General features: G+C 37.4%; 3 protein-coding genes across 3 annotated transcripts in view; 1 reads left to right on the top strand and 2 right to left on the bottom strand.

Annotated features, from left to right (window-relative positions):
- Positions 1-6,969, bottom strand: part of LOC128467987 (mucin-5B-like) — a 42,304-nt gene extending 35,335 nt beyond the window's left edge. Inside the window, exon 1 of the mRNA XM_053449765.1 lies at positions 6,954-6,969. Coding sequence (XP_053305740.1) covers positions 6,954-6,969 — 16 coding nt within the window. The remainder of the gene's footprint in view (positions 1-6,953) is intronic.
- A 2,213-nt stretch (positions 6,970-9,182) lies between these two features.
- On the top strand, positions 9,183-11,432 carry LOC128467650 (acrosin-like). The gene is made up of 5 exons (XM_053449325.1): positions 9,183-9,252; positions 9,740-9,938; positions 10,200-10,465; positions 10,595-10,740; positions 11,075-11,432. Exons 1-5 carry the CDS (start codon positions 9,183-9,185, stop codon positions 11,324-11,326), a joined length of 933 nt encoding a protein of 310 aa, XP_053305300.1. The 3' UTR covers positions 11,327-11,432.
- Positions 11,433-13,846: 2,414 nt separating this feature from the next.
- The window catches only part of MUC2 (mucin 2, oligomeric mucus/gel-forming), a 53,018-nt gene continuing 44,690 nt past the window's right edge, over positions 13,847-22,174 (bottom strand). Inside the window, exons 40-56 of the mRNA XM_053449324.1 lie at positions 21,736-21,910; positions 20,536-20,783; positions 20,166-20,349; positions 19,611-19,818; positions 19,312-19,487; positions 18,898-18,967; positions 18,580-18,692; positions 18,383-18,414; positions 17,933-18,110; positions 17,664-17,768; positions 17,224-17,264; positions 16,639-16,758; positions 16,341-16,433; positions 15,751-15,879; positions 15,092-15,131; positions 14,755-14,878; positions 13,847-14,228 (exon numbers count right to left, since the gene is read on the bottom strand). Of these exons, the coding sequence (XP_053305299.1) occupies positions 13,982-14,228; positions 14,755-14,878; positions 15,092-15,131; positions 15,751-15,879; positions 16,341-16,433; positions 16,639-16,758; positions 17,224-17,264; positions 17,664-17,768; positions 17,933-18,110; positions 18,383-18,414; positions 18,580-18,692; positions 18,898-18,967; positions 19,312-19,487; positions 19,611-19,818; positions 20,166-20,349; positions 20,536-20,783; positions 21,736-21,910 (2,283 nt within the window). The 3' untranslated portion in view covers positions 13,847-13,981. The remainder of the gene's footprint in view (positions 14,229-14,754; positions 14,879-15,091; positions 15,132-15,750; positions 15,880-16,340; positions 16,434-16,638; positions 16,759-17,223; positions 17,265-17,663; positions 17,769-17,932; positions 18,111-18,382; positions 18,415-18,579; positions 18,693-18,897; positions 18,968-19,311; positions 19,488-19,610; positions 19,819-20,165; positions 20,350-20,535; positions 20,784-21,735; positions 21,911-22,174) is intronic.

The following is a 22,174-nucleotide window of genomic DNA, read 5'->3' as shown; positions in this document are numbered from 1 at the left end:
AAAATTACATTTCAAAAACACGATGCATGCCTAGCAATATTTGCCCTATACTGGTCAAAATAGATGAAAATCCTGGCCATGTTGGGTGGTTTCCAAATCAGGACAACTTAATGAATATATTTGGGATAATTTTTTCCCATTGGTTCAATGTGTGTACAATTTGTATGTATACAAAACTGTAAAAAAATGCGTTTTTTTCATTTTTTCACCACTTTTTCCAGTTTATTTCAAACAAAACAATGTACTACCCAGCTTAATATGGTTTCAAATGAAAGCCCTACTTGTCAATAGTGATTTGTGTGGGTGCACCAATTGATAAGAGAGAAATTACAGTTGAAGAAAGACATGGCAAAAACACAAAAACGGCTCCGGTCCTTTAGCGACACGTTAGTATCAAAATCCCGGTCCTGAAGGGGTTAAGATTGAAAAAATCTGAAAGGAAATGTGTAGATGTAAATGTTACTGTTATCTCCCCAAAAATATCTGTGTGTGAAAACAAAATCTTAAGAGAATCAAGTCCATTTCAGGTAAATTATCTTCATTCCAAACCTTCCCGTCTAGATGGTAAATTTATAACAATAATTTGGAATTTTAATATATCAGATTGGAAATTTTTATCTAGATTTCCACAATGCAAAAAAATATTTATTAAATATGGAAAGAGGTGTTGATGAATGGTTTGGTGGTAATAATACAAATTTGAATAGGAAAAAGAGGGATGTAATACAGGGAATTTTAACAGGTGTAGATACAGTAGAAAGTGTACTTAATACTATGGATATTAAGACACCGAAGTCTGATTTGGAAACTGTAGGGTTAATAAAAAGTAAAGAAACACATGTTCAACATGGTTTAAACAGAAACTTGGAGGATATGATAGTAAAAACAGCTTCTTTAATAGGACCTGCAGTGCAAGATCTCCAGGAAGCAACTATGGCTTTAATAACTAACGCTGATTTATCAGAAGTAGCCAGAGCTTGCATGGAAATCCAAATTGAATATTCTACTGATTTCAAAATAATAACACAAGCATTCCAAGGTGGTATTACTCTTCTAGACAGTGGCGTCGCTATGGGGGGGGCAAGGGTAAGCAATTGCGCCTCCTAGGTTATTCCTTGCCCCCCTGCCTAGACTGGGACACCAGGAGATTTCCCGGTGGGCTGGTCGGTCCAAGGCAGAAGCGTACCTAGCGGGGGGTGGTCCGCCCCGGGTACCGCCCATCAGGGGGGTGCCACCATGTCAGCACCCCTCCAGAGACGGACAGTAATGTCCATCTCTAGAGGAGTAGGCTCGATTGGGGAGATCAAGGATCTCCCTCTAACCGGCTTAAAAACAAGGGAGTGGGAGGTCTGCTAATGCAGGGAGGTCACTGCACCAGAAGGACAGGACACAGAAGAAGAAGAAGAGCCAACAGGAAGAACGAAGAGGAGGAGGAAAAGTGACAGAGGAAAGGTAGGAAAACATCCAGTGAGAGTGGATTAGTAAGTATGTGAGAATGATGGGTGTTATGCTGTAGTTTATGCTGAATGTTTGTGAATGAGTGTGTGTTTGATAACATGGATGTGTAAGGGGGGCATGGCATAAGGAGGCTGTAATCACATTCCTATCATGCCCATGTTCCAGCATGTACTGGTTGCCTGGGCATGATAGGAGTGTGATTGCTGTTAACAACTATATATATATAGGCAACCAGTACATTCTAGAACCTGGGTATATAATGTATAACAGTTATGCTGTACCACTGTCAATGTTTGCCTCAGTATATAATGATAACATTTATGCTGTACCACCGTCAATTTTTGCCTCAGTATATATTGATAGCAGTTATGCTGTACCACCGTCAATGTGTGCCTCAGTATACAATTATAGCAGCTATGCTGTAACACCGTCAATGTTTGCCTCAGTATATAGTGATAGGTGTTATGCTGTAACAGCGTCAATGTTTGCCTCAATATATAGTGATAGGTGTTATGCTGTACCCCTGTCAATGTTAGCCTAACGATAGAAGCTATGCAGTTTTAAAGTGTGTGTGGGGTGGGTGCCACATACAGGATCCGCCCCAGGTGCCAAATACTCTAAGTACACTCCTGGTCCAAGGGCCAGCACAGCGACTGTAAGACCGCCTCCCCCGGCCACTTAATTATTTTAAAGCGGCCAGCGTGCCTATTCCATGCCGCAAGGCCGGACTGGCCCACTAGGATAGCGGGAAATTGACCAACATTCAAAGCAGCCGCCAGCGCCTAATGAAATGAAAGCGCCGGCGTGCACACATCCCGCCGTCTAATGGCCGTGGTATGATTTAATGGTGGAAATTATTAATGCCCCCCAGTTTTGACTGTAATATCTAATGTGCCCCCCTAAATATTGTTTCTAGAGTGGCCACTGCCTCTAGAAATTCTACGTAGTTTACCTGAAGAATTTACATTTGCTCAAAATCATACTGATTTATGGGTAAATAAATGGTTAGGATGTAGTATTGATCTGTGCATTAAATGGTACATCTTTAATACCTATGGCAGGTAAAGAAGACCTAGGAGAATATTGGGAGTACCTGTCAGTAGAACACAATTATTAAATTACAAATTAGAGTATCCTGAACAGGTATGTTAGAACCTGAGCAGCTAGATTTGTCGGCATGTTTACATTTTGTGCCAAAAATTATTTGTTTGCCTCACCAAGCTAAAACTACATATCATTAATGTTTTCATAACCAGAGCTCATGTTCAGGTACAATTCAAAGTGTAAAAACATCTAATGATCTTGTAAAGCCTATAGAGAAAGGTAGAGTATGTGTACAGGTAATGTCTGATGGAGAATTGGTAACAGCAATGATTCAAAAGTGTACGCATACAGAAATATTATCAAAAGGTTTATACTGTATTGAAGGCAATCCAATAGCAATCAATATATATGGAACTCAGATTAATGTTTCTCAAATTGGTTCCAAGAAATTAAGTGTTTTCCCTTTACAGTTTGAATGAATTTCCATGGTAAAAGTGGGCAGATGAGATTGGGAAAGATGTGGGATTTTAAAAAGTCTTACAAAAACAGTTAAAAGAAGCACAGATTGGCTCTTCCGGTTTGTGAATCTCGCTGTAGGAGAAGCGGATTGATCATGGCAAAGTCCAAGAATCACATCACTCACAACCAATCTCGTAAATGGCACAGAAATGGCATCAAGAAGCCCAGATCCCAGAGATATGAATCTCTTTAGGGGATTGACCCTATGTTTATGAGGAACATGCGCTTTGCCAAGAAACACAACAAGAGAGGACTGAAAAAGTTCCAAGCAAACAACTCCAAATGATCATCTTTTGTATATATTTGTTGGGACTCTAACATCACAATTTTTACTGTTCTGTGCCCATAAGTGTCACTTACGTGAAATAAAACAGTTGAAAAGAGAAAGAAAAAAAAAAGAAGCACAGATTGTATTTTAGCATGAGCAAGGTAAACTCAAAAACATAGAACATGAATGGTCAATAGTTTCGGGTACATCTTGGTGGAAAAACTTATGACAAAATCATCTGTTGGCTCTGCTATCACAAATGTGTTGTTACACCCATGTACGGTATTATTGTTTTATTTGTATCTTTTATTATTATTTTGCAAATATGTTTATTATTTAGAATAAGAAAAGCATATTCAGGGGTCCAAGAAAAGATAAAGCAGGGAGAGATGGTTTTAAGGGAGACTTTAAGACCTAAGATGCATAAGTCTTCCACAGATTCTTTAATTATAATATTTTTATCGTGTACATATCTTCCTGTACCCACTGAATGTTATATGAATGTGATACGGATGTTGTGTGAATGGACAGAAAACATATTTATTTATGGTACATAACCATAAACAGGGGGAAGTGTAAAATCATTTTTATGCTTTTATTCTTGACTGCAACTTGAGTACTGGAAATATATGTTTTTGAACATGTAATCTAGCTATTAGAGGATCCTATGGAGTTCCTAATTGCATATATTGCCTAAATATAGTAAAGAACGTGTACACTTGTACAACTGTATGTAAAAGGGTATAAATATCTATTGCACCAAAGGCAAGGTCTCTTTCACCTTCATCTCACCAAGAATACTGAGCCTACGGTACCTGTGACTACCATCCGTTCCATCAACCAGTACTGCATGTATATTACTTTGTTATTGAATAAACCTGCTTAAGAAGACTTTGAAGCTGTGGTCTTGATTGCTGTTTGGTCACTGGAGAAGTTTTCTAAGTAATCTCACACCGGCCCTGACTGGGCCTATTTTCAGGTAGGGGCCTGGAGTTGCAGCTCCATCAGCCCCTACATTAATCCTGCCCTGCTAACACCCCAAAAAATGTCAGGTGTCCAAATCAGGACACCTGTGTTGGGGGTTTGGCTAGAGAAAGGAAGGAGCATGGCTGGACCATAGGTGGGGTGGGACCACTAACTCAACATACCGGAAGAGCCACCTTGCAACATTCATCTGCAGAGTGATGACCATGTGGGAGCTACAATGGAGGTCGACTCTGCAAAAGCATACGCCACCATTGCTTTTTAAAGCTCCCTGGGCTGATCAAGGAAGATCAAAGTATCTCCCCAACTGGCCCACGATCTCCACTGCCTTGTGGCTGTAAGGGACAGTGGAGCATTGCATGAAAATCCTGACTGTCCCATAAGAAAGGGGATCTCAATATCCAAAGCTTAAGGGAACAAACGAGGAAGATACATTGTGATAGAAACATTTTAATACAAAAACAAAGTAAAAAAGTACAGAGGGAAGGAAAAGCTTTAGAATAAGAGATCATGATCACGTAAGGAAATGTTTAATTACTGAGATGTTGGTAGGTAAATGGAACAGCCTCCCTTCCTTTGGTCAAGGTATTCCAGAGCTTTACTCTGTAAAGAGTATATTTTCTCTCTTTAAAATAGTTGTTCTTCCAATGTTAGATAAAATATATTTCTTAGAAATTGGTGACCAAAACTGTATTATATACTGTAGTGAGATCAAACCACTGTTTTCTTTAGTGACACGACGACATATTCCGTTCTTGCATGAATAGCCTCTTTTATGCCTGCCAAAATTTCGCTTAACTTTGCAGTAACTACATGACATAGCATTACCATAATTGAGTTTAGAGTCTAGTAGCCCCATATCTTCCTCTATCAGTGATTCCCATATTAGTAACTGATATTTTAATCAATTTGTTTTTTTAATACTAGTCTATATATTTTGGCCAATGTAGTTGCATATATTAAAACAGAATTCAGTTATTGCTATTGAAGAAACTGCATAGGGAATCTGGACAGCTAGCAGTTTTGTTCAGTTGTTCACAAATGCACATGACATTGGGGCATGCGACCACAAATAATTCCTGACCACATCTTGTTTCTCCCCAACTGTGGCACTTTGCATTAAGAAGGCAGGAAGGTGCTACAACAAGCATGATTTTTCTAAGCATGTGCTAGCTGTTCTTCAAGAAAGGGTATATTCTTGAGCAAGGGTAGGTGCCCATAAAGGTAAGACCTGTTTAGTCATGGTTATGCTATCTACCAATCCTTACACAATAGAGTTGAACTGATGATGGGCTGGGTTAGAAACACTATGGATAATAATATGTCATGTATGACCCCTTCTGTGTTTGCTTTTCCATCTTGTTGTACATTACATCTGTTGTGTGTACTCCATTGTACATTGATCAATGTATTTTGGTAGGGTGAGGGTGCTTGATCAGGCCTAGGGCGGCATAACCCCATAGCTGATGGAACACATTGAGAAAATGGCAGCAGTGGGAGCACACATTCAAATGACTGTCCTTCCTTGAGTATGAAACTTTTCAGTTAGACTAGAAGTCAGTTAGTCACTGTGTCATACACTTTATAGCGGACGTTTCACTAAATGCCCTACAACCATTGCCTCTGCCATGTGGCTCATACTGTTTGTAAGAACACTCTGCTTACCCTGTGGCATAACACCAAAGTCAACCCCCTTACCGTGTACAGAGCCTATAGTGAATTTTAATGGCCATTTTTTACATTGGCACTTAAAGAGCAATGAGGTGCCAATTCTGCCGAAAAATAAGCCAATGATTGAATAACAAATACCTTGTGAGGATGTTATACTTACAGTCATGCCAAGAAGCATTTATCTTTCGTGTCAATTTGTTGTGCATTGTAGAGGCCTACATTACTCCCCTGCCACCACTAATGATATCACTAGAGTACATATGATGATGGTATAATGGAGAAAAATTATCTTGTAGCAAAAGAGAATCCAAAATAATGAACATTTGGACAACCAATACCAATTGTAATAACTTAACACTATAAATTATCAATTGAATTAGCAAATTAAACTAAGCCAAAACATTTGATCATGTTAGTTGTTTGAATTCTTTATTATTACTATTATTATTATTAATAATAATAAAATATACATCCTTAATAAGGACAATTTCTCTGCTTTTTCATTGGCTCCAATAAAATTGGTAAAAACTATAGTTTATCGGTTAAATGGGATTAAATATTCTATTAAAAATAAAACAATTAATGTCTGTTTTGTATTTTCGCATGTTGCCTAATTGTGTAAGTTAATTGTCCCTTATAATTAGAGATCCACTTTTGGACAACCCTTAGCAACTTTTTCATGTAGTGTTAAATGTACGTTCATGTCTCTGTTTTTAAAGGCTGTGTTTACTCACTAAACCCTTATTGACTATCATGCTGATGGCGTAATGGCCCATTTAATCCATACATCAAGGGGGAAATGTATTAGAGTCTTCCAAACATTTACAGACACTGTGCTGCTTGATGTTTGCCAGCAGATGCTAGGTGAGTTATTGATCAGTGTTTCTAAGTAAAACCTGCAAGAAACAGCATTACACAACGGACCATTTGAATAAAACATTTCTAAAAGATAACCATATCAACCTGTGATATATCTTAATTACAAACCCATATTGTTGTAAGCGCTTACCTTGCAGCTCACCCATGGTTATGAGAAAGACCCATAGTGAGATCCCCATACAGAATCCCATAGCGTTCACAGATGAAGGGGTGATGGGATCCACTGAGAACAAAATATGATGCCCAAAACTCAAGCTTTTATATGGTGCCAACATGTGAGGTTGGCAAGGAATGCAGTAATTGGCAAGGTGTGACTTGGCTCAGTACCTTACTCGAGGATTTATGTCCAGCAGGTACAGAGAAATCAATGTTTATCTTCTTAGGAACAATAGAAGAAAAAATATACCAAAGGGGAGCTATTATTCTTTAACATCCTGCTTCATCATTATTATCCTACACCAAGCAAAGGTGGGGAGAATTCACGCATTACAACTTTATTTTTGACCCAAGGCTCATGTGTTCATGAAACAGAAAAACTGTAATTGGATTAAGAGGTTGTGTCCTATTCAATATATAACTCAACCAACAGATAGTATTCCATATTCTATGATCTTTCTGTTTTGGGGAGGTAAGTACGTATATTAGTATTCTGAATAGTGTAACTCCTCAGTGACTATGTCTACACTGATGGTCCAACCTATAACAAATTTGTGTTTTTTCCCTAAGATTTGTATGACTAACGGCAAATATTTTCTACAAAATAAAAGATATTCCGTTTCGCTTTGAGGGTACAAACACAGATTTAGAGATTGCATGAACAAATGCAAGGACAGACAGGACTAACTAGCAGGGTGACTACATTTAATGCGTCCTTTAATTACTTAAGATATATATATATATATATGTATATATATATAATATAATATATATATAATTTTATTAAAAAGGACAGATTAGCGCTTGTGAATTCCCACCCACTTGACCTTGACTATGGCTCTCATGACCTTTACCATTTGAATGAATCTAATTACTTATGAATAGCTTTTTTAAAACAATCTGTAGAAAGACACAAGTTAAAGTTTATGTTGTTTATGAAAAATTGCATAAATTGGCTTGATTATCTTGAGCGTGGACTTTTACCGAATCAGGACACTCAAAGGGTTACAGTGGTAGAAGTATATTTTAAATTGTCCTCTTCCTTTTATTGCACAAGTGTATTAATTTAGGCTACACGACTGACCTCTACTGGCCATATCTGGAACCCTTCAAGGGAACACAAAGTTGCTGTTGATTGCAGATTATTTTTCTGCTTTTTTTAGAGGCAGCTTTAAGGGTTAATGATTTCATAATGATTAACTACAAATGTTACTATCGTTATAACTACAACATTTTCATGAGTCCAGAAGGTCCCCGAGACCTTTGGGAACCCCCTTGAATGTCATTCCAAATCAAAAAAAGCCCCTAAATTTAGTTGCATGGAACCGTACCCGGCAAAAATGAAACAAACATTTCATACAAAGATATTTTGCTTGCCGTGCACAAGTCTAGTGTCCAGTGATGTATAAAGAGGTACCTGTTTGCTGTGTACGGTAACCTGTATGTTTTAAACATACTTTATTTGCGCTTGAGCTGGATCTCATTGCACACTGTATGTGAGAGTGAATTTGTATTTATTATAATGGTTTTATACACCATACATTAGAGGAAGTACCTGCTATGGATTGCTCCAAGTAGCAGCACATATTTGTTGCATAATTATTCATTATTCTAATAAGGACTAATCACACTCAGTGATTCAATAAGATATCATCATTTCTAGATTGTAATACACGTAACTGTATTATACATTAAGTCTTAGAGAAGACACATTTGTGAATTCTTGAAATGAACAAATGAAACTCATTTAGGTCCATGATCAACTAACCCTATCAATGCACCAGATCGTCTACATTCAACTGCAAGATCTGTGTCCTGTTCTCATATTCTTCATTAGGGGTAAATAGAATAGACAAATATATGAAGTTATTCTTGTTATATATAAAACTTTTCTTGTTTGTCTTCCCTTAATTTATTTAATTCCCACTTCTCCTTTAAGATCAGCAAATTAATACATTTTATTTATTCTGCAGCAGAAGCATAACATTTATTTTTTCCTATTAATATTTCTACGTATATTTGATTATGTATTTATTTATTTTCCAGTTTCAGTCTTTACTCTGTATTTCCATGTTTCACACTTTCACTGTTTTGTGACCTCATACCTAGTCCTGCCTTTATGATGCCGGAATTCCAGCAGGTGTACAATATTTTCTGCCCATTCTCTTGCTTGAGCAGATAGCATTTTCTATGTGGACTAAATATGAAGCTACATGTGATTTTTCTAATTATATGGGCTCTTTTTGGAACATCTGAGAGCTCTGACAATGGAGGTAAGTAGATCTGTTATTACAGAAGGAAAGTCTATGTTTTTAATTTGTCATCAATGGCTTTAGAGGAGATATAGGCCATTACCATTACAATTCAGGGATGTTTTATATTTTTACAGCCTATTCTAATATAAATAACTCCTTAACCCATCACCCCCCCTATTTGTACTGCTCTAAAACAGTTAATGCTTGTAACTGTCAAATAGCTTCAAATTAGGATCAGGTTATTAGTAGGAGTGATAATAATCACAATCATAATAAATGACAAATCCTTAATAACACGTGTCTAATTTATTTTATTGTACCTAAATAGTGAAATAGAACTATAGACTAATGTATATACGATATATATGAATATATATATATATATCTGATATAATTTGAGAATGAAACAGCTATAGTTATATCTCCTTTTCATTTTTGTCTCAGCATGCCTGTCATTTTAAATGAAAGTAAAACGTCCTTTTTCTCCAATGTCTTTCTATTTCAGTCTGTGGAGACAGACCCCTAGCAGAGGATTTCCGTGGCTCCCGCGTGGTGGGAGGAAAGGATGCGGAGCCTGGTAACTGGCCCTGGGTAATCAGCATCCAGGAGTACAGGGACGATGAGTATTTCCACGTATGCGGAGGTGTCGTCCTTAATAATTTATGGGTTCTGACAGCTGCCCATTGTTTCCGGGATGTTGGCAAGTAAGTAACTTAATTATTTTATGGAAGAAACAATGCAGTGTTGGGTCAGTTTGGGAGAAAGGGGACCTTTGGGGTCTGTATTACAACTGATTGAGACCTTTAATCAGAACCATAACCGTGTTTTGTAGAAAACATAAGCGTGCTTGCTTCCTGTTATATAAAACTATTATTGAGGAAATTCTGACCTCTGACTATGTCTTATAATACAATTTTCTTCATTATCCCTGTTAATACTAATAAATAGCATTTTGTTTTACTCAGTGAGTATTATTCTTGGAGACTTGTGTTTGGGACCAACCAACTCTCAGACATGGGGGCACATGCTCAGATCCGAACTATAAAAGAGAAGATTGAACATGAGAATTACGACCCTGATACCGAAAGCAATGACATCGCTTTGGTCAGGCTGGATCAGACCATCGTATTTGACAAATTCACTCAGCCTGCCTGCCTTCCTGCCAAACAAGCAATTCTGAGCAAATTGGACGATTGCTACGTTGCAGGCTGGGGTGTCATTAAAGAACAATGTAAGCACAGATTTATCTATAGGATTTGTACATATATATAGTGAGGGTGGTTACAGGGACATGGTTTGTATTTTACCCCAAGATTTCTGATGACGACCCTTTGTTTGATATGCTCTATTTTCTATTCAGCCACTGGAACATCTGACATTCTTCATGAAGCCCCGGTAAACATTATTCCAGTTGAGCATTGCAACCGCCCAACCTGGTACAACGGCGCAGTGGGTGACTACAACCTGTGTGCTGGATTTGAGCAGGGAGGTGACGACAGTTGCCAGGTAAGCCAATTTTTCTTAGAATGCCCGTTTTACTCAGCGATGATAATTTGTTAATATCTTTAACACCCTGGACAGAATTCGTTCTGTAACACTGTGTCGAGGAACAGCTGAGAGGTAATATGTTTCTGCATGTTACATGGGTCAGAAAAAAGTGTGGGAAAAAAAGGCTATTTAAAGATTCTGTAGGGAAATATTATTAAACATTTCAGAAAGGGGAAAGATGAAATGCAGGAAGGAGCAGCACAGACCCAGGCAGAGAAAATGTCCTGATTCCAGCATTGTAATTATTGAAAGTCTTTATAAAGGAATACCTGCCTTACTTTGATTTTCGCAGGGTTACGGCGGAGGACCTTTGATGTGCAAAAGGAGCAAGGCTAAGTTCTACACTGTGGTCGGCATAACCAGCTGGGGCTCCAGCTGTCGCCAGAAGCAAATCCTTGGAGTTTTTACTTCAACCCAGTATTACGACGAGTGGATCAATGGAGAGGTCTTCAAGAAACCGCAAATGTCGGCTGTGAAGAAACTCTTCTGGCAAATTGCTGAATTCTTCTACAAAATCGTTAAGAAGGTTTTTCAGCGCTCCTGAATTACAAAGAACCGAGCCATCTCTATGCAAGAGAGAACTGCATAGCACATCAGCAATTAGTTATATGTATAGGCTAATAGATTAATAAATAGGAATGCATCAATAAGACGTGTGCTTGTGATGAACACGGAACGCTGGGGATTCAAACAATACGTTACATTATCTTATAAGAGAATCAAACAAGGGCATTAATGTTCGTCTTTCTTTTGTGATGTAGAAAGGCACTAGCTGACTACTGAAATGTAATGGTCTGGCTACTCTTCTTTAGGTCCACATTGGTTACGACCGGTTAGTGTGTATATCAATGTGTATTTTGTTTGTATGATACACTAGGATATTAAGATTTTTGAAAACACATTTTTTTCCACAGTCTTATAGGCATATTTATTGTACACAGCTGGTATAAATGGGAAAATATATTTGTTAACTTGCCCTGTCTTGGAAACCATTTTATATTCTTTAAATTTGCTTATTTTTTTACATCTACATAATCCTAATCCTAACCCTATCTAATTCCCCACTAACTCTTCAACACAGCAACAACACAATATACATTTAAAATTTGCCAAAATGACCTATCAAACAGTCATACAAACGGCGGCACATTGATATAATTATGATTTAGTAAGGTGCGTAGGCCTTCGAGGGGGGGGGAGTAAAATAGTGATAATAATTGCCAAGGATATAGGAAATCTCTAATAAATTAAGCCAATTGTAGAGATCATATTTCACCATGGAACCCGAATTGTATCGTATTTTTTGATACTATTATGAGTTCTAAAAAAAAATTTCTCCATTCTACATTGATGGTTTATTTGAGTAAGAACCTGGGACCATGATGGAGGTTGCTCCATTTTCCAATTCCGTGTGAAGCAGATTTTAATTGCAGCCAGAACATTAATGGCCAAATACAAATTCAATTTGTTTTCAAAAGGTATATCAATATGGAATAGAAAAGATTGTGGGTGCAAAATAAGGTCGATTCCAAATAAACTCCTAAATAATTTGATGACTTCAGATTTCATGCTAAAAAGTTTATCACAATTCCACCAGATATGTATCATAGATCCCGGTTCTAAATTGCATCTCCAACATTTATTGTAGATTTATACAATGTATCGCTTTCCTTATATTACTCCATGATTCGCACCAAGTATCAACCGGATAATAAATTCCCAAATCCATTTCCCTTTCAAGATGGTGTTAGATTTATTTAGAGTAGGCTCCTGTTCTAACAATTTTCCAATTCTCATAATTAAGTTTTTCTTATAATGCTTATGAACCTATCTAGGTTGGTCAGTGGTTTCATCGGATTGCATTTAATAAAGTTTCTGACCCTTAAATAGGAAAAATGTTCTTTGTTTCGGAGAGTATATTTAGCTTGTGATTCTTTAAAAGAAGCCAAATGAAAAGGACCAGTGGCATATTGGGGGTATAAGGCATTTCTGGAGGCAGAGTGGCATATAGGGGGTAAAAGGCATTTCTAGAGGCAGAGTGGCATAAAGGGGGTTAAAAGCCATATCATGGGGCACTGCCTCCAGAAAAGCCTTTTAACCCCCGTATAACAACCCCCCCCGACTTACCACTGCTTGTGACTCCCTGGTGTCTGGTGAGGGCAGCAGGTGGCACCGCGCCACCCAATGGCCGTGCCTCAGCTTTTTGTCCCACCCATTTTAAGACGTGGGACGAAGTGCTGAGGCACGGCCAGTGGGCGGCGCGTGCACGCCAGCCCCTTTAACGTCATTAGGTGCCAGGGGCCAAAGAAGGCGGCCCGCGCCCACGGGTAGACCAGCCCGGCCCACCAGGGCCAATCCGGCCCTGGTTCTCATTTACTAGCACAACTACATTTTATACCGGCTATGTCCCATGAACCTGATTGTGGAAGTTTCTAAAAGGTTTGCAATACACTTAACTTAAAGTTCGAACTAAAATTAGAAAATACAGCAAGATAAGCAGTACTTCTTTAATGTTCTAGGAGTAAAAGTCATCATGAAAAATAATGCGTTTTGCTGTATACCAGAAAAAACAGTACTCAGTATGGGTCATGTACACATGTTAGGTGTCCTCTAATCCAGCAATATATTCGGCATAGCGATTGCCAGTTTGTTTTATTTTATTGTATAAACTGAATTTATTATATAATGATATGATGTTCATATTTGTACTTTTTGTGGAATGGGCTAAACGCCAAATGTTTGCCTCTTGGAATTGTCCTGCTACTGTTATAGAGGCAATGATGCAGCCCTCTATACGGGACATGACACTGATTGAAGAACAAAGGGTATGTTTGGAACATTTACAAACTTCCATTATCAAGGAAACTAGAGAATTTCCTCCTCCTTCCATTATGTTTTTGTGTTACGTATAATGATTCTGTAATATCTGACTTTAGACAAAAGTGTTTCTTTTGATGGGTTGTTTTGCAGGACTTCCCAAGGTGTTGTGTTTTAATTTTGCATATTTTATGTTTTACTTCATGAGAACGTTATCAATTAAAATAAATGGCCAGACACAATAGGGCGCTGTGTGAGAATTGTGTATTTATTGAATAGAAGAAAACATTCTAAAAAGTCCTACACATAAACAGTATATCTATTATGATAAAATGTGTTTATGTTTCCATCTCATAGCAAAATATTTTTTTGTTTAGAATAATTATTTAGTGCCGCTGTGGAGATGTCTTTTTTTTCTCAATGCTCGTCGTGCTCGTACTGAAACATCATCTTCCGCTGCTTTGACAGGGCCACAGTTTGTGTTGACACAGTTACATTCCTCCACATCGACATACTCATGATCAACCAGACTTCCATCGGAGCACTGCAGAAGGACATGCCTCTGGCTGGTTCTCACCTCTTGGCAGCAAGTACATTTATGGGATATGGATTGAGCAGATGCTGAATATCTGGATAGAGAAAATGAGAGATGTGAAAAATTAGTGATAGGTGTATTTTAAGTCAGGGGTATCAAACATCAGTCTCTGATATAGAAATACACCAAGTTGGTCTAAATTGCACTCCATATAGTATCTAAATAATACCGAGTGGTAATTAAATGTGATTATTATATGTTAGTTAGAGAAATTTGAAAAATCGTGCTCCTGGGTCCTATTAACATTGCAAGTAAACCCATACAACCTATACCAGATATCACAAAACTAACAGTATTCATTCATTTACAAAATTAACAGTATTCATTCATTTACAAAATTAACAGTATTCATAACAGAAGCAGAAGTATTTATGGTTTGCAGCAATATTAACCATGGAAAAAGCTATTAAATACCAATTGTTAATATATATAAAAAAAATATGTTTTCCGATATTTTCCAATTTTAATGTAGAAAAAAATGCAGTGTAGACAAGTCAATATAAGTATTCATCTGCAAACCCCCGTAAACTGTATTTTGTATTAAAGTGTATTTCTCTTACATTGAAAAGGTTCCACAAGACCCTTCACAGCGAGACATCTTGATCATCTGCACAGATCGGCAGTTATTGTGGCTCATATAATCGTAGAATTCCTCCAGTTTGCAAGCCTGGCTCTTCTTGATACCTGTAAGAAAAAGCAGATGGATAGTTCCCAAAGTGAATTATATATATATAAAAAAAAAAACAATCCTCACAACATTGAGGATACTGTATAAAATGTGATTGAAATGCTGAACTTTTGGACTGCGATAATTCTTAAATGACTCCTATTTTGTTATTTGAGATTAAATAATACACGGTGTTTAATAATTAAAATGTTATTTGACAATGTGCTTACATATTTTACAGCATCCGTTTGGTAGAAGTTGGATGGTTCCCTGTGGAGAGAGCACAAATACAACAATATATTTAAATGAATAGACAGTAAGGAAAATGCACTCAGCAAATTGCTGAGAATAAGCATGCAATGGATTTGACTCTGGACTGGTCGTTTTAATTATATACAATGTAAGCCCAATACATTGTGTTATATCAGCCTATGGACAAGTTTACCAAAAATCGACTAAGGCTGTGATAATTCCAGGTACCATATTAATTAAAGTGCATATAATAGCTGGATGTCCCTTTGGCAATACATGGCCTCCCCATCCTAAATTCCCGGAGTGGTCCCATTAAATGTTTGCCCACAGAGAAGTTGCAGCTTTAGTAAGTTCATATGAAGGTACGTAATATTAATTCTTTGTTGAGGAAGCTGCCTGGGACACCAAACTGTCCATTTAATGCAAATGTATAAAAACAATATAGAAAATGGCCCACTGAAAATGAAACAAAATAAGTTAAAGCATTGTGAAGATTTAAAGGAACGGGATATGTCTGGAATTTTGTGCCAAGAAATCTTTACAAGAGGCACATAGTAACTGTAGGTTCAGAGATACAGATGAGGGATCAATCATAATTGATGTTACAGGCGTGCCCTGTGTTGTATGAAGCACTCACAGGTTCACATTCATCTTCGTTAAAGTATGGGCAGGAAATTTGGGACACGGAGGTGATAAACTGCTTCTTGATCACAGTGCAGCTGTACAAAGTGCAGTTGTCATTGGAAGCATGGATAACCTCCCCAGGCTGCAAGACAAGAAGAAAAGAGATAGTAATAATTATAATAAAAAGTCAACATTTTAAAAGCATGCTGTTAAACTTTGCAAATAACTTCTCTAATAGAAGCCAGAGTTATTTGCCATTTGCTTATGGTGTGTATAAAGAGGTTTGTCTACTAAGAGGATACGAGTTGCCCCTCAACATTCTTATGGTCCAGTAAAAAATAACTAAATTCTTTAAAAGAAGGTAATGGCATCGGTTACGTTTTCAAAGATACGTTGACTTAAAGTACAATCCGAACGATCGCGGCATAATTGATTATTTTCATATGTCGGGCCAGTTTTATAAGGTGTAAATCACGCAACATATTATTACCAAATGATGTCATTTCATATTTGCAAAAACCTGCAGCTTCGCTGGTTCTATGTTAGAGCGTTAATAATGAAATGGATTATTTATTATTACCTACTAAATCACATTAAACTTACTTTCATGAGCGTGTACGTTCCAACCTGATTCAAGACACAGTGGGTCTGTACACATGTTCCGCAGCAGCTTGTATCTTGCTCCAGTTCAAAGCCCTGCGATACACATCGAAGCAGAATCAGTTTAGAAAAAGGATGTGCATTTGCATATATTCACTAAAAGGGAGATTATTTTAGGATTTACCACTGCTGAGTCCCTTTGGCCTGGGCACTATGTAACATTTGATACTGAAATGTACTGGAATGTTAGAAAAGATTTAAAAGGCTTAGGTCTCTATAACCGTTCTTAAAATGTACTTACCCGCGGGCATTCTATGTTGCAAGGCACGTGGGTGCATTTTATCTGTAACCCTGTGGTTCTATTAGCATTCTCTGGACATATACAGCTCTGGCAGTTATCAGAAAACACCGGCGATCCAGGCTGCGATTAAATAAGGCAAGAGTTTGTGAGTTATTCGCCAAAAAAAGGAAATGTAAAATGTTTTGTGATTAATTTCATACAGAAATGAATGATTCAGATGGGAAAAGCTCTTTTATTCCTCATTAGTTCTCACTTAGTACCTAGATCATGCCTTTAAAGTTTTCTTTTACCTTCATTAACCTTTGTTCGTTTATGTAATCGTTAAGCATACTTGGAGGAAAAGGTTGGGGTTACGATATCACAACCTATATTGTATCATTTTACGCTTTCTGCAAAGGTGAACGTGAAAGAAAATGTATTTTATCATAATCAAAAGCCAGCCATTTTGTCATCCTATCCCCCAAGAAGTGTGACGTATGATTGCTGATTACAACAATGTAAGTGCATTAAGTATGCTCATAGATTACTTTTATTGTTATGGAAAATAATAAATAGCATTTATCACTGTATATTTTGGCTACTTACAAGGTATTCTGCATTTCCATGAACACAGACATTCTTACGGACTGTGGAAGTTAAAAACACATAAATTAAAACATGGTAAAATGTTTATTTTTTATTTTGCATTTAACAGGTATCAGACAATTGTTTGATCTGCTCTTCATTAATTTTCCAGATATACCCATGGTATACCACTATAAAAAGCAGCTTTTTACTAATGTGTTCAGTGATCACAACAGAAGAAGTGGAATGCCACAACCTATGGGATACATAGTTGGCCTCCTCTTTTCCTTTTGGTATATACAGCATCTCATAGTGTATATTGATTGTACCCCCAACAGAGCATCATAAATCTTCAATAGCAAATGGAATCCAAATGTGTAATAACAATGGTAAACTCTAGGTACTGTAGTGTCAATGTAGGATAACTATTCAGTTCCAAAGCAGGACATTTCAGAACTTACCACAAGTGTAGACAGGACAACAGTGTCCATCTGGAATGCTTCCTACCATTTCATATCCAAGCCCACAGTTAGGGGAAGTTTTCGGGCACCGGCTTGTGTCGCACTCTGGAAAGGAAATCAATACACACAGGATTCATCATATGAATGACGATCCTGATTCCTAATTACCTAATTAATAAATAATTGTTTAATATATATATATCTATATCTATCTATCTACTTATATACTCACACGTATAAGGATAAAAGCAGCAAGAACAATCACTTACTGCACACGGTCTCATTACAACAGTTGTCAGTGGGGCTTGTTTGGATAACAGGGTAGAAACCATCCAAATTGCAGTACACTTCTGACATCTTCGTACACTTATGTTTTGTACAAGTGATGCCGCTGCCACCTTCCCTGCAGACGCAGTCTTGGCAGTCAAGCATAAAGCTCTCTCCAAACTATTGAAAAGAAGACCAAATATTATTATTATTATTATTGGCCTTTGAAGAAGAATCCATTCACTTGTTTCAATAATAACACCTCCCTTAGCAAGGTATGAGAGAAGAAACAGTAATGCGCAGCTTTCAGGTTCTCGTGTGTTATAATATGAGTATGGTGCAAGGTTTATTTCAATACTGACGACAAGATCGCAAATGCCTTATTTGTTTTCTATTCAAAGAAAAGCATGCCAAAATGCACATATGTACAGTAGCTCAGACATAAGACCTACCTTCCGAGGTATGTCATCAGGTCCAACACATCCTGAAAAAAAAGACATAAGGATGAAACGTCTTGTGTTCTTTATATAGCACAATGCCTTAGGTGTTACAGACATTGCCACAATATCAGCAGACCACCATCATGTTTGGCACCATCAAAATGTCTCAAGTTCTCTATGAAACCGGTGAAAATATTGATGGCACATACCACAGGTCTCCACACAGACATCCACAGCAGGGCTGAAAGGTATCGTATCCCGGGGGCAGAAGCATCCTTCAACCACACGTTTGTTTTCTTGAATCTCTTTTTCTTCCTCAGGTCTAATTGAAAGCAGTGAGTTAAAACGCATCCAGATCAGAAATGGAAAATACTATAAAATTATTCCTATTGTCCATCTACTCTAGTGTTACAATGATATAACTGTTTTTTATGGAGTATGCATATGGGTATCGCATATAGCACATGCATTTGTGTATCTTTTCTCTGAAATGTATATACGTTTACACTCAGCTGTAGATCACTTACGTGGTTTGACAAGTTCTGTGTTTGGCTGGACCACACGGCTGATACACCATGTGTGAAGGGCAGGTCATTGCTGGGGAAAAAAATACAAATTAAAAGTCAATTAAAAAATGTTCTGAGATGTTTTGAAACGCGGTTTCATGTAATTTAGCAAACATCAAATGATCTTCTCTATAGTGTATTTAATAACATGCTCTACTAGAGGAAACGTCATGTAATGCATTTACATACATAGAACGTTTGTAAAATTATTGAAGATTATGGGATGATTCAAGGAACAAAACTACAACTAAAACTCAGTAGAAATTGTTAACAGAAGTAAACATTGTCTAGCATGGGCAGTATAATAACAGTAGCACATGATACACCGATTTCATTGTACATTACCCATCTTTTTTCCTGAAAAAAAGAACTTACGGCATTCTGGAGCCAGGTGTCTCCATTCAACACAGATGTTTTCATCACCACAAAGTAAAGCATAGTGTTGCAAACTAGTACATTCAATGTTACTGTCGGGAACATGGCAGCTGTCAAAAATGCAGGCCTGGTAGAAATCTTTGGGTGGAATTCTCTTGTGGCATTTCTGAAATGCTCTTTAAAAGAAAGGAAAAGCCTAGATTAGGTTCAACAATATTTGGTTTGCTTCTAACTAAATATAGACGGTATAATCTATTTCTGTTATTATTATTATTATTATAGTTGATTCTAGTTCTTACGGTCCATTGATGAGATCACAGAGAGGTGAAGGTTTGCAAGGAGTAGGCGGTAGAGTGGGTTTTGGGGATACTGTGGGCTTCGCACTTGCAGTGCATTGAGGTTTCCTTGGGTCAGGCACCACCCAGGATTCAGCCATGATTTCACAGTTGGATATGATTTTACCATCGGGTAATCTGCAGTCATCTGTCCGGTTATTTGTGCAAGTGCCTATATAAAAAGGGAATGGTATGTGTCAAACTGTGGAATAAGACACAGTAAACTGTTCCATTGGATAGCAAAGCCCAAAAGCCATTGTAATGCTTTTTGATACGATACATATGTATTACCGGTATATCCTTATAATGTGTAGATTCAACATATTGTAACTATATGAATATACAAGCTTTTGAATGTGGAAAAGATTTTATAGTTGTTTTTAAATGCACTGAAAGATGCATAACAAAAATAATAAAAATATCAACTTTGACAATCTATCAAATTATTAAAATAGAAATTGTTGAGTGCAGCCCTTTTACCGACCCTCCATTATTGACGCCCACATAAACCTTACTCACCACATTGTCCTTGTGTGTTATTTCCAAAAAGTTCATATGGCAACTTCACGGAAAAGGCCAGACCATTATAGGTGATATTGGCCTTCAACTCAGGGATTTCCACCACATAGTTAATGCCAGATTGAAATATTTTCACCCCATATTTCTTATACGGAGTACTGACAACCTGACCATTTACAACAACCTTTAGAAGAAAAAAAAAATTCTATTAAACATTTAATGGACATAGTTCCAGCTCAATGGCCCTTTTGCTATTCCAAACGCAAAACCTATTCAAAGGGAAATCTTTAACTTTACAAATAAGGACAAGTATTTTACTTGATTATGTGATGAGGTTCTACTTTAAGGTGACATATACATTCCACTGTACCTGTAAACTTAGGGTATTCAAGTCTGTAACCACAAGTTGAATTTCCAGTGTTTCATGGCGGACAATAATGTTCCGTGGACATGACACCCTGTCTCTTGCTCCACAGTCATAGTTGTCGATGTACACCCCAAAGTTATCAACTGTCTTTACAATTTCTTCCACTAAAACATAGGTACAGTTTCCTTGATAACTGTAGTAAGTTCCATCAAAGGTTAAATAATGGGGATCGCCCCAACCTGAGCATAGACCTAAAAAGACAAAATCATATATTTTAACCATACATTTTCTTTGCAGTTTATATGGATGTTCCTCTACAGGGGAACGTCAGCCATCATATGCACTTTAATGCATATAATAGCCTTTACATTTTCATGATGTGTGTGCAAACGCATGGGGGGTTCTGTTACGTAGATACAGGATTTCATTTGCAGAAATGATGTAAAAGACATAAGCTGAAACTCAATTTTACATAATATATAATTTCCATTGGACAAAAACTACTGTTTTTTTTCTCGTCGCATTGTGATTGGGGTGAGAAAGGGGTCAGAAAGAGGAAATTATATTTTGGTGAAATTATTAGAAGTTCTTTATGGTAAAAAGCAGAATAAATGTGCAGAACCGAGCCTGGACTGGCCTTCTGGCAGATTTGGCAAATGCGAATGCACCACAGACCCAATTTGCTGCTCAAGCGGATTTGCCCAGCAACATGCAATGTAAGAATAAAAACATCTATATCATCAGTTTTAAACTTTTTTTAAAAAAAAATGTGATGATTGGTGATAAAATGAATGGGGTGCATGACAAGAGTATTTGCAGCATTTGAGACTCTAATACTGTCACTGAATTAACTATGCATTACGCAACTCTTACTGTGGTTATCCCTCCATAATACAAAGTGAAGTCAGTAAGTTGAAATGTTCTAATTCACTCCAAAGTTAATTTATTAAATAAACCATATTAAATGTTTTCAAGAGGGCAAAGTGCTGTACAAGGACAACTGGATCTGTTACAAGACTTGCAGAATTAATTGGTGCAAATGAAGCAGTTAGGAAATGCCCATCACAAAAAGCCTGTTTGCTCCGTACACCTGGTCTCTTGTATTCTGCATAGTGAAATGGGAAAGGGTAGAGGTGTCAGCCGGATTTTACCCATCATTCCTTGCATGTAGTGTATTCACAAACCAAAACCTCATATACTCACAATCACATTCCCAGTGCCAGCAGCAAAGGTCATCATCAGGCACTACAACAGGTTGGCGTCCATTGGCACACGTGATCATTGGCGGTGGCTCACATTTCAGTTCAATGATTTCAACAGTGTTATCTTCCAGACACCTGGCCATGGTGCAGTTACAAAGCATCCAGGTTTCATTGTGCTGTAGAGCAAAGCGAATAGTTACACATAGAAATACTAAAGTTCCATTGCATACAACACATCACCGCAATATCTTGCATTTTCAAAATTGAAATTCGCTTCCCAGAAATATATAATATTTATATGAGAATGAGAAAAGTTATTCATAAGGAATAAAGCATTAGTTACGTATAACATCACATGCCAGGATTCACCATCCCAGAGTCCATTACCGCCAGGGAGCCATGAGCAACATTTGTGTGTACACCTTATATTCCCTCTACTT

This window comes from Spea bombifrons, chromosome 10 (genome assembly GCF_027358695.1).
Source record: "Spea bombifrons isolate aSpeBom1 chromosome 10, aSpeBom1.2.pri, whole genome shotgun sequence".
NCBI classification, from domain to species: domain Eukaryota; kingdom Metazoa; phylum Chordata; class Amphibia; order Anura; family Pelobatidae; genus Spea; species Spea bombifrons.
Note: the sequence above shows the minus strand (reverse complement) of the source record. Positions and strands in the feature narration are given on the sequence as shown.

Bases quoted from the DNA above. Each gene is read 5' to 3' on its own strand.
- LOC128467650 (XM_053449325.1), top strand. From the start codon at position 9,183: ATGAAGCTACATGTGATTTTTCTAATTATATGGGCTCTTTTTGGAACA. The intron at 9,939-10,199 runs GTAAGTAACTTA...TGTTTTACTCAG, and splicing joins TGTTTCCGGGATGTTGGCAA to TGAGTATTATTCTTGGAGAC. The intron at 10,466-10,594 runs GTAAGCACAGAT...TTTTCTATTCAG, and splicing joins GGGTGTCATTAAAGAACAAT to CCACTGGAACATCTGACATT.